Source organism: Carassius auratus, chromosome 34, assembly GCF_003368295.1.
Source record: "Carassius auratus strain Wakin chromosome 34, ASM336829v1, whole genome shotgun sequence".
NCBI lineage: Eukaryota > Metazoa > Chordata > Actinopteri > Cypriniformes > Cyprinidae > Carassius > Carassius auratus.
In genome coordinates, this window is record NC_039276.1 from 913,189 (window position 1) to 926,266 (window position 13,078).

Here is a 13,078-nt window from a genome sequence, read left to right on the forward strand (position 1 = left end):
ACAGGCCAGAAACTAAGCCTTTTTTTTTGCACAGGCCTAAAGGGTTAATGGTCCCACCTAGTGATCAACTGTAAAAATAACAAATGTTACCTCTTCCCAACAGGGAAAACCACCAACAATCAAGAGTGCATGATTATATGGTGTCATGGCTTTGCAATCAAAAAATGTTGTTATAATGGAAGTCAATGGGACAAAAACAGCCACCAACAATAAATGAGGGAGAAAAAATTAAAATCTAATGCTGCACAAAACTAACAATACATCAAAGCTAATCTACAGTTACTAATCTTTGACATGCCCAAGACTGTCATAAAAGGTAAAAAAATATCCAGTCCAAAATTACTTTTTATATTGAAAATATGTCATTTTGTGTGTGTTTTTTCTTCCCAAATCAGTGACATAATTTATGAACTTGGTAATTAAAGAGTTAAAATCTTTGATTTTTTTTTTTTAACATTTGGTAGTTTGATCAGGACTGAGGGTGATTAATAGATTTATGCAAAAAAAAAAAAAAAAAATCTTTATCTGAGGACATTTTTACAGCATTTTAATTTAGTGGGTGTTTTCATCCCGAACATAACAAAAGGTTAGTGAATTTACCCACAGTATACTGTTGAGTTTTTGAAAAATTTCAAGCATTTTCCCAAAATAAGTGTCAAAATAAGATTTGTCACCAATCATTCCATTAGCTGCAACACAGAGAAAGTTGTGGCCAAAATAAGACTCAACTTTACCCCCTAGTGGACGAAAACGTCCCTAACAACGCATATGGGGTATTATGTAACAGCAAGTCATTTGTGCAAGTACATTTGACTTGCAGACAGTTTTTCCAAAACTTAATCATTTTTATTTGGTACCAGCTGCAGTAGTTAATGTTGTTTTATATTATACAGCTATCATTGAGCTAAGGTATACCCCCCTACCACACCATCTATCATTGAAGAACCTGTGTTACACAGATATGGCATATTCATGGTAGTACACATGAAATTCATGTATTTATCTGTCATTTAAACTTACATAAACAGAAATCCTGTCTCCCCCTCTAGTGGACCTTAAGTGTAAGACCTTCATCGCTCAGATAATGAAAGTCACTAGGATTTTTTGAGAAGACAAAAGTCTGACCAGTTACAGCAACGAGTCAAACGAGTCTGAAGATCTGAGCTGAATTTGGTGAAACAATAAAATTTTAGTCGTTGTCAAGGCCAACAAAGACGACTAAAAGAGAAACATCATTCAATTTTGTCTGTAATAAAACTAATAATTCTAATTTATTTAATAAATTTAACTATATTAATTTCCACAATTAATTATTAATGTCACACACACCTACCTAGTGCCATTAGACTTAAAAGATGAGAGTGGTAAATGTTACAGACATATTATCATGGAAATGTTCAGTCTATTATTGATTTTTATTTCCTCTTCACTTTTATCCCAGGAGACAGAACTATTTGCACTGTATTTACAGTGGGACAATATTCATACAATAGTATAACCTAGAAATAATTTAAAGGGGTGACTTGCAAGTCGCAACAACGCGAATTATGTGTCTACATCTGGTTTCAGATATTGCTCTTGTAAGACTCTTATTCTGAAAGACTGAGGAGCCCGAGTAGAAGGCGGAGCGATCCGACCAATCAGATGAAAGGAGCGTTTCAGCTCCGCCCACAAGTGCGAATGAAATATTGAAGCCATAAACCGTTTTTTAATCCCCAAACGACAAAATGAGAAATCAAGTCAAAAACTCATTTTCCGTTTGTTAACCTAGATGGAATAACGAATAAACGAGCCATTTTTCCATTTCTCGTTATTTAATTCATGTTCTCTCACTTGAATCCTCTTGAGTTTTTCGTTTTCTGTTTTTTAATTTGAAACGGATTTGGAATGGACGGAAGATACCCTGATTCATGTCGTTCGTGCACGAGTTGAATGATACATCTCGTTCGTGAATGAAATGACTGACCTGATGGTCAGGGTATATTCTGGCAAACCGTTTACCAATCACGTTTCTCAATCGGCAAAGCACATGTCGTTCGTGCACGAGTTGAATGATTTAGTAAATCTCGTTCGTGAATGAAATGACTGAACTGGCACACATGTCATTCGTGAACGAGCTGAATGAACGGATACATGTCGTTCGTGAATGAAATGAACTGGTACATAGCTTATCTCGTTCGTGAACGAAATGAATGAGAGTAAACCGGGTCAGTCTGCCATTTAGCATGTCAATCTCGCAAAAATGCAAAGCGCAGTTATAGGTACTGTACTGTGCACATACGCTTGTTTTGATATTTAGCAACTCCACGTTTAATCCACGATTTATGAATGTGAATATATAATATACAAACTGTCTGACCAAACAATTAAAATGCTATTTAGGCAAGAAAACCTTGTGCTTTGTTCATCTGAACAACTTAATTAGACTTTATATATTGAATGCGATTATACACACATTTTAATAAAGCCAGATCAGTTTTTGCAACAAGTGAATACGTTCGTTGACTTAAGACATAACAACATAATACACTTTTTTTTGCCATCTGCTGGCTTATTTTGTGTAATACGAAGAAATGGTCACTGAACGAATCAGTGAACGATTCTGAACGAATCATTTTGGTGAACGAACTGAAAATGAACGAATCACTAGAAAGAATCATAATTTCCACCACTAGTGCGTGCGGTGCAGCGGGTTGCCAGATTTACATAACAAAACCCGCCCATAATGCTACTCAAAACTAGCACAGGTGCTTCTCGGGGAGTCCCCGGGTAAATACTGCGGCCTGGGGTGTGAAACACACGGTTTTTGGAGCGCGTCCCCTGGAAGAATTCGCATTTATCCCGCGGATATGAAAACAACCCCGCGGCAACAGTTTTAATCCTCGCCTCTCCCCTTCCCAATTTATGAAGGGCAGCTCTAATAATTTAAAATTAATAATAATAATAAAAAAAAAATAATAATACCTGACTGGTAATACTACTTTTGATGATTATTATTATTTATTATGATATATTATTAACATTTATCATTCATTCTTCTTCTTATAATTATTATTATTAATAATAAATCAAACATATAGATTTTATCAGCTATTACATTATCTCAAATTTACATTTACATTTAGTTCTTTATCAGATGCTGTTATCCAAAGCTACGTACAAATGAGGACAATAGATGCATTTAAAATCAACAAAAGAGCAATGAGACACAAGTGCTGTGACAAGTCTCAGTTAGTACACGTACTGTAGAAAGTTATTATTTAAACAAAAAGGAAAGAAAAAGAAAAACAAGTAAAAAAAAGGATAAAGGAACGCTATTGTTAGAGGCTCTCTATTTTTTAATAAAGTAAGAATAGAAATAGAATAGAGACTGCAGTTCAGATATGATCAATTCATTTAGTGTAAATAATATAAATATTTAAAATATTAAAGTTCAAATGTTAACCATTAGTTGGCTAATTTATAAGATGACTAATAATAATAATAATAATCGTTTTAAATAAATAAAATATGGTGTAGACACTTTTCAAAATTTGGTGTAGGATTTACTTTGAAATAATTATCACTCATAAATTGCTAGTTTATTTCAAAAACTACAAACAAACCACAGGTAACACATTAACCCTCTGATGGTCTACGTTTCATGTTTACACTCGTGTTTTGTGGGGTCTCCAGAGACCCCAGACAATAACATTTAATTTTGTAACAAGATAATAGTATTTTTTTTTTTTTTTTTTTTACAAATGTAATTTTACTCTGTTTGTTAATGTTTTTACTCAACATTTGTGCAGTTTTTGGAGGGTTTATGATATCTTTTACATTTCTATAAATAAATAAATAAATAAATATTTATTTAAATAGGCTTTTTACAAAAAAAAAAAAAACAGCATTTTATGTAAAATTCACTTTATAAAAGACCCAGATTTCTAATTTTCATTCATGGGGATAACATGGATCATTTTAAATGATTTAATGTAACATTTATACCCATTTTTTTGGAAAATGCAGTTTTAAAATAAAATAAAATCACTTTAACCACTAGATGGCTATAGAGCTCCACTATATGCTATTTGCTATTTGACTACCTGAAAGATATCTTTTCACAAGTTGGATTCAGTTGGATTCATATCTAAATATTATAAAATCACAATTATAACAAAAATAAAATATTTTTTTGTCAAAGTTTAGCATTTTTTTCCCTGTTTTTCAGTAATGTTACATTACAATGCATTGCAGGCAGTAAGCATGGTAAACTGCATGACTTCTGACGGGGTTGGAGCAGGTGTGTGTGTGTGTGTGTGTGCTAAATTGTTTTGTCTCATCCTGTCATCTCTCTCTCTCACTCCCTCTTTGGTGGTTCTGCATTTTGCATGATTTTTTTAAATAATTATAAGAGAGCAGTTGTTTTATAACCTCACAAGTGTGTGTGTGTGTGTGTGTGTGTGTGTGTGTGTGTGTACACATTGTCGGTGTCAGTGTCACCACTTTATATTTGTGTTGGTTCTGCATTTTGGATGATTTTATTTGACAAATGATAAGAGCACAGTTTTTATAGTCTCAAAAATGTATTTCTCTATGTGTGTGTGTGTGTGTGTGTGTGTGTGTATGTACGCGTGTTGTGAGCAATATAATTTAGCATTGTGGATGTTTTTTGCATTGGTGGAAGTGTGCCACTTTATTTGTGCCATTTCTGTCGATTTGTTCTGCGTTGTTTCTGAGTTTGATGATGAATTTAGTCTTATTTTGATTGTGGAGAAAAGACCCCAGAAACCATCTGAGGGTTAAATGTAAAATTCTGAAGTAGAAAGACAGATAAAATCATTTCAAATCAGTGTTTATTAATATACTGTTATTATATAAGAGTAAACACACAAACAGTTCCTGTAAGTAAGAGACCGTATGGAGAATGTGTGTGTGTGTGTGTGTGTGTGTGGGTGCCAGTTACTCATCCCTGATTTACATTAATGAACAAACTGATCACATTTATCATTTAACCTCTAGAACTGAAATAAACAGTTACTCATTTAATCTCATGTCAAACAAATTGTGATATGGATCAAATATTGGAAACATGATGAGTGTAAAAGATGAAAGCAGGTGGATCCAGAACTACAGGAGTAACATTTACTGACTATTGAACGATAAGATCCTCAGAGAGTCACAGAAGAAGAAAGGAAAGAGTGTGTGAGTGAAGGTGGTTGTGAATGTGTGTAGATGTGTGTTAGTTACAGGATCAGAGAATGACACTGTTCCTCTCTCATAGTCCAGATCAACTCTCACACGCTCAAGCTTCTGTTTAACACGAAAACCATAACGAGCAGAACATCCATACTCCACACACCAGACATCAGTGTTAAAGAAATCATCTCCCTTCCTCTGGTTTGATTCTGTAGTTACTCCAAGTCTCCAGATTGAACTCTCTTTAACCTCCACATCCCAGCAGTGTGTTCCTGAGTTAAAACCCTCTGAACCCAGAACACAGGGACACCAGTCAAATCTCTCTGGATTATCAGGAAGAGGTTGATTGTTCCCGCTCCGTCTCACACTGGTCAGATCATCAGACAGGACGAGATCTGGATGTGCAGTGTTTGGATCCAGAAACACAGGAGCTGATGAGACACAATCAACAGCTGCTTTTATTCTGATGTTCATATAATGATCAAGAGTGAACCACACACAGATTATTATGAATTATGACTCGTGTTCATTTTGACAGGCATTTCTGATTTAGTCTTAGTCTTTATCTTGAGACGAAAATGCTTAATAGTCACATTTTAGTCATTTGAGTCTTTCAGTTTTAGTCGACGAAAAATCATTGCATTTTTGTCAACTTTTAGTCAAACTACAGTTACCCATATTTATTTTGGTAGCTATTTTATATGTAGTTTTCAAACAAAACTAGTCATTAATTCTTCTCTCTTAAAACCAAATCAATTAAGTTATGAAAAATTTGTATAAAGGATGTATTTTGGAAAAAAACATGAATAAATGTTGACAATTTTCATTTTTGAAAGAACTATCCCTTTAACAGTAGTGAAAAGTAAGGAACTAGTAAAAATTATAGTTGTTTCTTATGTAATATAGATTATAAAAATATAATTTATAAATTTTGAGGAAAAAAAAGAAGCACAATAGGGCAATAAGACAAATATGAAAGAGATACAAATAAAAAAAACCTTAAGCTTAATTTAACGTTTGTACATTTATTTAAAATCTTTTGTTGGTTAACATTAATTACACTGATAGGTACATAATTAGGAATACTGATTGTTGATCAAATTGCAAACCAAACTCTTGAGCCACTGTAATTATACTACATCAAAATGTTAGAAGTTTAATGCACTTTTATTTTCACAAAGTATATGAAAATTAACTTCAGATTAACATTTATCACCTCTAAATGTTGATTTAGAATGTAATAAGTGTGGAGCAATTCGGGTGAGGAAAGACGATCATATGTCTATTCTCAGAATAATAATAAAACAGAGAAATATAACCATATAAAGACTAATATCAACTAGTTACTGATCTGATGCGGACACAGAGCTGAAGTGTAAGGTAACATAACAAAAATCTGAAGGTTGAACACTTTTACAATTTTTATATTTTTTTAATTTATGTTGTGGATGAATATAGACGAGCCGCATCTGATCATATATTTAGTTTTAGCTTGTCAACATCTCGTCTTCATTGACAAAATGAACACTGATTATGACACTCGTGTTATTGATCAAACACATCAGACTCTCTCCTCTGATCACTGTCAGTGTTTGTTACAGTAAATATTTTAGATTTGTCAATCAATCAAACTGAACTGAGATCTGCTGTATCACTGTAACTGTAAATATTATGTGGACCAAAGTTGCTCTTCTCTTGTTTTCGGCTCATTTTGGTGCAGCAGCTCATCTGGTTATTCACACATAATGCTGAAATCTGTCAATATTCCCTCATGCATCATCTCCAGTGTGTGTGTAACAGCACAGATCTTCTCCGGACTCACTGTTTTGGACGATGTCCTGCATCTTCTTCCAGACTCTGAAGGGCAGGTTGCCCAAGTAACGCGGCACATGAATCAAAGCTCCAGAAGGAGTCTGTGGATCCGGCTGTGATGAGATCTGGACTCTGGAAGAACATTCAGGATCAGAACTGCAGTGTCTTTGGATCAGAAGCAGAGAGAGCAGAGACACCAGCAGATCACTCACCTTTCCATCGTGACTGGAAACTCCTGCAGAACAAACACACCATTGATCATCAAGAACTCAATCAATCATCAATCAATCAATCAATGGATGATCTGAAATCAGACCTTCAGAAAGCAGACGTCACTGGCTTTCATCATCTCCTCTGTGTCTTTGATTGTGTGTGAAAGAGCTGAGATGTGTCTGTTCATCTCCTCCAGCTTCTCCTTCATCATCTGCTTCTTCTGCTCCTCTTCCTCTCTCAGTGCAGTGATTGTAGCTTCTTCTTCATCTCTGAGAAACTGATGAAGCTTCTCAAACTGCTGTTTAATCTGACGCTCTGTGTGCTCAGCTTGAGACTGAAATCAAATCACATTCACTTCAATCATCTCCATCAACACACATCAACACATCACATCATTCAGATCCCAGAGAAACTCAGACACGACATATAACAGATCCAGAAGCAGATTGCTGCTCGTCATTTACAGAAATAATCAACTGGAATCATTATATTAAATATAACACATCATAATTGTGTTTAGTGATGCTACAGCTGAACTGAAAATGACTCTTGATTCTGTTTCCTCACCTTGATGTGTTGAACTGTTTTCTCAAACTCTTCTTTAATGTTTTCATTGTGTTGAAGTTTCTCCTGTAAGGACTTCAGTTCTGTATTGAGCTCCTCCTAGAATTGAACAAAATAAAAATATATAAAACACCAGATTACAGTGAAGAGAAGAGAATACAGTGATCATACAGTGCTGTGTTTGTGTATATCTCACACTAAATTGATTCAGAAATTAAAAGTAAATATAAATCAAACACAACCAGAGTAAAAACAAGATACACTTTTTCATCAGTATGAATTTGATCTCTTACCCACTGACTACACTTTAGTTCACAAACACAGAACAAATCAGAGCAGAGTTTATGTCATATGAAGTTGAGTAAAACAGCAGAGAGAAATACTGAGTGCATGAATGTGATGATATCTGTGTTTATGACTTATTGTTCTTTATAAATGAAACAAGAGACATTTCTCTACCTTATATGATGAAACTTCTTCACTGATGGGTCTGAATGTGTGACTGACATGTTTCCGTGAAGTAACACACACTACACACACCGGCTGTTTGTCCTCCAGACAGAAGAGTTTGAGTTTCTCACTGTGTAAACTGCAGATCTCCTCAGATCCTGATGAACGACTCTCATTTCTCTCCTTCAGGAACGACTCACACAAGTTTTGTAATGCCAGATTTAATGGAGGATTTTCTTTTGAGGATCTTCTCCTGCAGACAGGACACTCCTGAGTTTTCTTGGTTCTCCAGAACTGTTGAAGACACTCTTTACAGACACTGTGACTACATGATAAAATAACAGGAGTCTTGAAGATATCACAGCACACGGGACAATTATAGTCATATTCAGCTGATGAAGCCATTTTCACTGTTTGAGCTCCAGCAACCTAAACTTTACTTTCACTTTCTGAACGACGGTTTCAAACATGAATAACCTCGAGAATCACAAAGATCTGCTCTGTTCAGAAAGGCAAAAATAATTCTCAAAAAAGCGTCAGCGTCAGAAAAAAGAAGAAAATCAGGAAGGAGAAATAAGAAGTCAGTCTCTTCTCGGTAAGTGTTGTAAAAGGGTGGAGGTTCACCTTTGGTCTGAAGACAACATCAGGATATCTTCAGGTTACATATTAATAAAATGCATTAAAATCGTCACACACTGAAGTCAGTGATAAACACACGTCTGCTTATGCTGGATGTCTGTGTTTGGAGAACTGAGCAAAGGTGGACAGAGCAACCAAAAACTGTTCTCAAGTAAAATTACACATATTTACAAAAATAATTATTAAAGTAATTGTATTAATTACTTGGGGTGGGGGTCACATATTTATTTTGAGAGAAATATTATTTTTATGGATTGGCCATTATTGAGCACTATAAATACAGGTAATGTCTGTTTCATTCATACTGGAAGTCACAGTGTGACCTTGAGCAGAAAATCTATAAATGCATCACAGAAGTAATAGAACCAATGACGCTCCAGGAAATCCCTAATAAAGACAAAACCACCAAGCTATGCTGTGACTGAATGAAATGAAGGACCACATATGGAAGTGGCACAAATCAGAAAAAAAAATATTAGATTCTATGTGGTTTGTTTTGTTCACACTGTCATGAAAAATAATAATAATAATAATAAAAAACCTTTTGCCCACATTTTCCTGCATTCTGGCCACTGCTATATTGGACTAGATCAGCCTGTGTGTGTGTGTCTCTAGGGACTAGGATTGTGTCTGCCTTTCGACCCATAATAATATATTATTCTCTAATGGCTGGATTGCAAAAACATGTAGAAATGGATCTAAACAGCAGTTTTATTAACAGAAATCAAAACTAAATAAAACACCTAGGAGCAAACTCAAGGCAGGAACAGAACAAACAGGCAACATAACAATAAATTAAATTAAAGTCATGCCTTTAGCAGACGCTTTTATCCAAAGCAACCTACATTGCATTCAGGATACCAATTTTCTCCAAACTTGTGTACCCAGGGAACTGAACCCCAAACCTAGTGCTTGCTAATGCAATGCTCTACCGCTTGAGCTACAGGAACACAATAACAGTCATCTGAACTGAATACACAGAGCTTAAACAGAGCAAACGAATCACTTAGGGTGTATTTATACTGGTCTTGTTTGGTTTGATTGAATCAATCTCAAGTTCGTTTCTCCCCTTGGTGCAGATCTTTTGGTCTGGTGTGAACACAGCAATCACACTCGAGTGTGGACCAAACGACCGCACCAAGACCCTGCTGAAGAGGTTTTCTCAGACTGGTTCCATACCAACTCTGATACGCTTGAGAATTACTGTCCATTGAATGGATGACTTTAGTACACGTGGTTCACTTGCAAAAATGGCAGTGTCTAAGCGAACTATACCCAAGAACAAATTAAAATAAGAAAATAAATTAACATTGTATTTGGTCCAGACCAAAGCAAGTGAATGTCACTTTAATTCTAAGCCACTGTTATGATAACAAAACTGGCAAAAAAAAAGACAAAATAAGCAGCTATACATGAAATATAAAAACATAATTGAATCAGGCAAAGCTTTAAAGCTCTACAAACATTTGACATACAGTATTAAATATCATTCAGTGTCTGTTTCAAAGTGCCGTAGCTTTTTTTCATATCTAATGCTCTTTTCACATAATTAAATTTTCTCTGATCCAAATTGTTACATTTCTCAGCTAGAAATTGGAATGTCATGGCCTAATGGTTAGAGAGTTGGACTTATAATCCAAAAGGTATTGAGTTCGAGTCTGGGCCGGCAGGGATGGTAGGTGGGGGGCGTCAACTCTGGGTGTGTGTGTTCAATGCTGTGTGTGTGTGTGCACTTTGAATGGGTTAAAAGCAAAGCACGGATTCTGAGTATGGGACACCATACTTGGCTGTATGTCACATCACTTTAACTTTCACTTAATGAAATTGACATTTGACTTCTACTCAGCCAACAGCAAGAATGCTTGCAAAATAATGAAGAACAGATGAAGAGTAGATGGCACAAAGAATCACAAAGATCTGCTCTGTTCAGAAAGACAGAAATATTTCTCAAAAAAAGCGTCAGCATTTTTCTCTTTATTTTTGCTCTTGTCAAAAAAAAGAAGAAAATCAGGAAGGAGAAATAAGAAGTCAGTCTCTTCTCGGTAAGTGTTGTAAAAGGGTGGAGGTTCACCTTTGGTCTGAAGACAACATCAGGATATCTTCAGGTTACATATTAATAAAATGCATTAAAATCGTCACACACTGAAGTCAGTGATAAACACACGTCTGCTTATGCTGGATGTCTGTGTTTGGAGAACTGAGCAAAGGAGGACAGAGCAACCAAAAACTGTTCTCAAGTAGAATTACACATATTTACACAAATAATTATACAAGTAACTATATTAATTACTTGGGGTGGGGGGGGGGGGGGGGGTCACATATTTATTTTGAGAGAAATATAATTTTTATGGATTGGCCATTATTGAGCACTATAAATACAGGTAATGTCTGTTTCATTCATACTGGAAGTCGGAGGGTGACCGCGAGCATAAATTGTATATATGCATCACAGAAGTAATAGAACCAATGACGCTCCAGGAAATCCCTAATAAAGACAAAACCACCAAGCTATGCTGTGACTGAATAAAATGATAGAAATGTTTTGAATAATGAAACATTAAGGCCAAATTTTCCTTCATTCTGACCACTGCTATATTGGACTAGATCGGCCTGTGTGTGTGTCTCTATGGACTAGGATTCTGATATTTATCCCATAATAATCTGATATTTTGTTGTGGCTATGTTGAATACACAGTGTTTAAACAGAGCAAACGAATCACTTATGGTGTATTCAAAGCGGTCTTGTTTGGTTCAATTGAATCAAGCTCATGTTCATTTCAGCAATCACACTTGAGTATTGAGCAAACGACCGCACCAAGACCCCGCTGAAGAGGTGTTCTCAGTCTGGTTCCATACGGACTCTGGTACACTTGAGAATTACTGTACAATGAAAGGATGACCTTTGTTCTGAGTATGGGTGTATGTCACGTCACTTTAACTTTCACTTAATGAAATTGACATTTGACTTGTACTCATCCAACAGCAAGAAGGCTTTCACAATAATGAAGAACAGATGAAGAGGAGATGGCCACAATACCAACCCAGGCAACATGTATATGTGGGCCCCATGTGGCCTATGCTGAGTCTACATGGGTACAAAGTGGGCATGATCCCAAAATGGCTTGGACCCTAGGTTCTACAAAAATAGGTACTACTACAGATTGAGAAGTGTGTTTGGGATCTATGTGAATACATTACTGACTTTATTTTTTTCCAGAGAAACAAGCCATCACCATCTTCAGAATATTTTCTTTGAACTTCTGTTTGTGCAGTAGCTCTGTATATTTCTATGGCATTGCTGTCTAAGTTATTTAGCTAGTAAAGTGGTTTTGTGTGGGGATTAATAGTGGCTTTCAGATGGGTACAAGAACTCAAAGCCCTAGCAACGGCTTCCACAAAAGTACTCCAGAGTTTTATGTTCAGTTGGTTAGTAACAGATAATGAAATAGCACAAGTGAAGAAAGATAGAATTGAAATTCATGTTTCTGATGAAAAAAATCCAATGTAAATTCAGAAATCGTATTTGCAGCATATGATTCGGCAGTTCAGAATAAAGTTTCATTAAGTTAGCATAGTGTGTTTTGTGTTCAGTTTTCTTTTTGGACCAACAGTACAGACTGTTTTCAGTCTAGTTGGCACATGACAAACCTTCAAGTTGAAACATGATTGAAATAATGTCATTTGCTGTTTTAATGTTTACATAAAAAATGTTTTTAATGCTAAATCATTAAAGCTGCTTTAAACAACAACAACAAAACACAAATCATAAAAAAGACAATTAAAATAAGTTGAATCAATGTCATGTCATTAACAAAAAGTATCTGCCTTTTGAATTATTATGGTCATTAATATTTTATATTTATTAATATTTTGATAAAACACCTCTTCAAAAATCCAAATGTATAGGTACAAATATAATTATTGTCATTAGTAACAATATTTATAATGTATTCAGTTTTAATCTCAAGATTTTGTATGGATTTACAATTTTTTGTAGGTGCCTAGAGTTTTCCATTCATTCTTACATTTTTATTCATACACCAAACTAAACAAATAATACTGCCTAAAAAATAAAACAATACACAGGTTTATAAAAAAAAAAAAAAAAACTATTTACTTTCATGACCACTCTGAAACAATTGCAATTGGTTGTTTCACCTGTGGTTGCTTTCATTATGATTGGCTAATCTGACTGTCATCCACGAAACTGGCCAATGACAAA

At 35.1% G+C, this 13,078-nt stretch overlaps 1 protein-coding gene across 1 annotated transcript; it reads right to left on the reverse strand.

Moving 5' to 3' along the window:
- Window positions 1–4,818: 4,818 nt before the first annotated feature.
- Window positions 4,819–8,825, reverse strand: LOC113052906 (nuclear factor 7, ovary-like). Its single transcript, XM_026217383.1, has 6 exons — window positions 8,227–8,825; window positions 7,771–7,866; window positions 7,307–7,537; window positions 7,203–7,225; window positions 7,001–7,122; window positions 4,819–5,609 (listed from the first exon to the last, which is right to left on the reverse strand). The coding sequence occupies exons 1-6, from the start codon at window positions 8,620–8,622 to the stop codon at window positions 5,125–5,127; spliced, it is 1,353 nt and encodes a 450-aa protein (XP_026073168.1). The 5' UTR covers window positions 8,623–8,825; the 3' UTR covers window positions 4,819–5,124.
- Window positions 8,826–13,078: the final 4,253 nt, after the last annotated feature.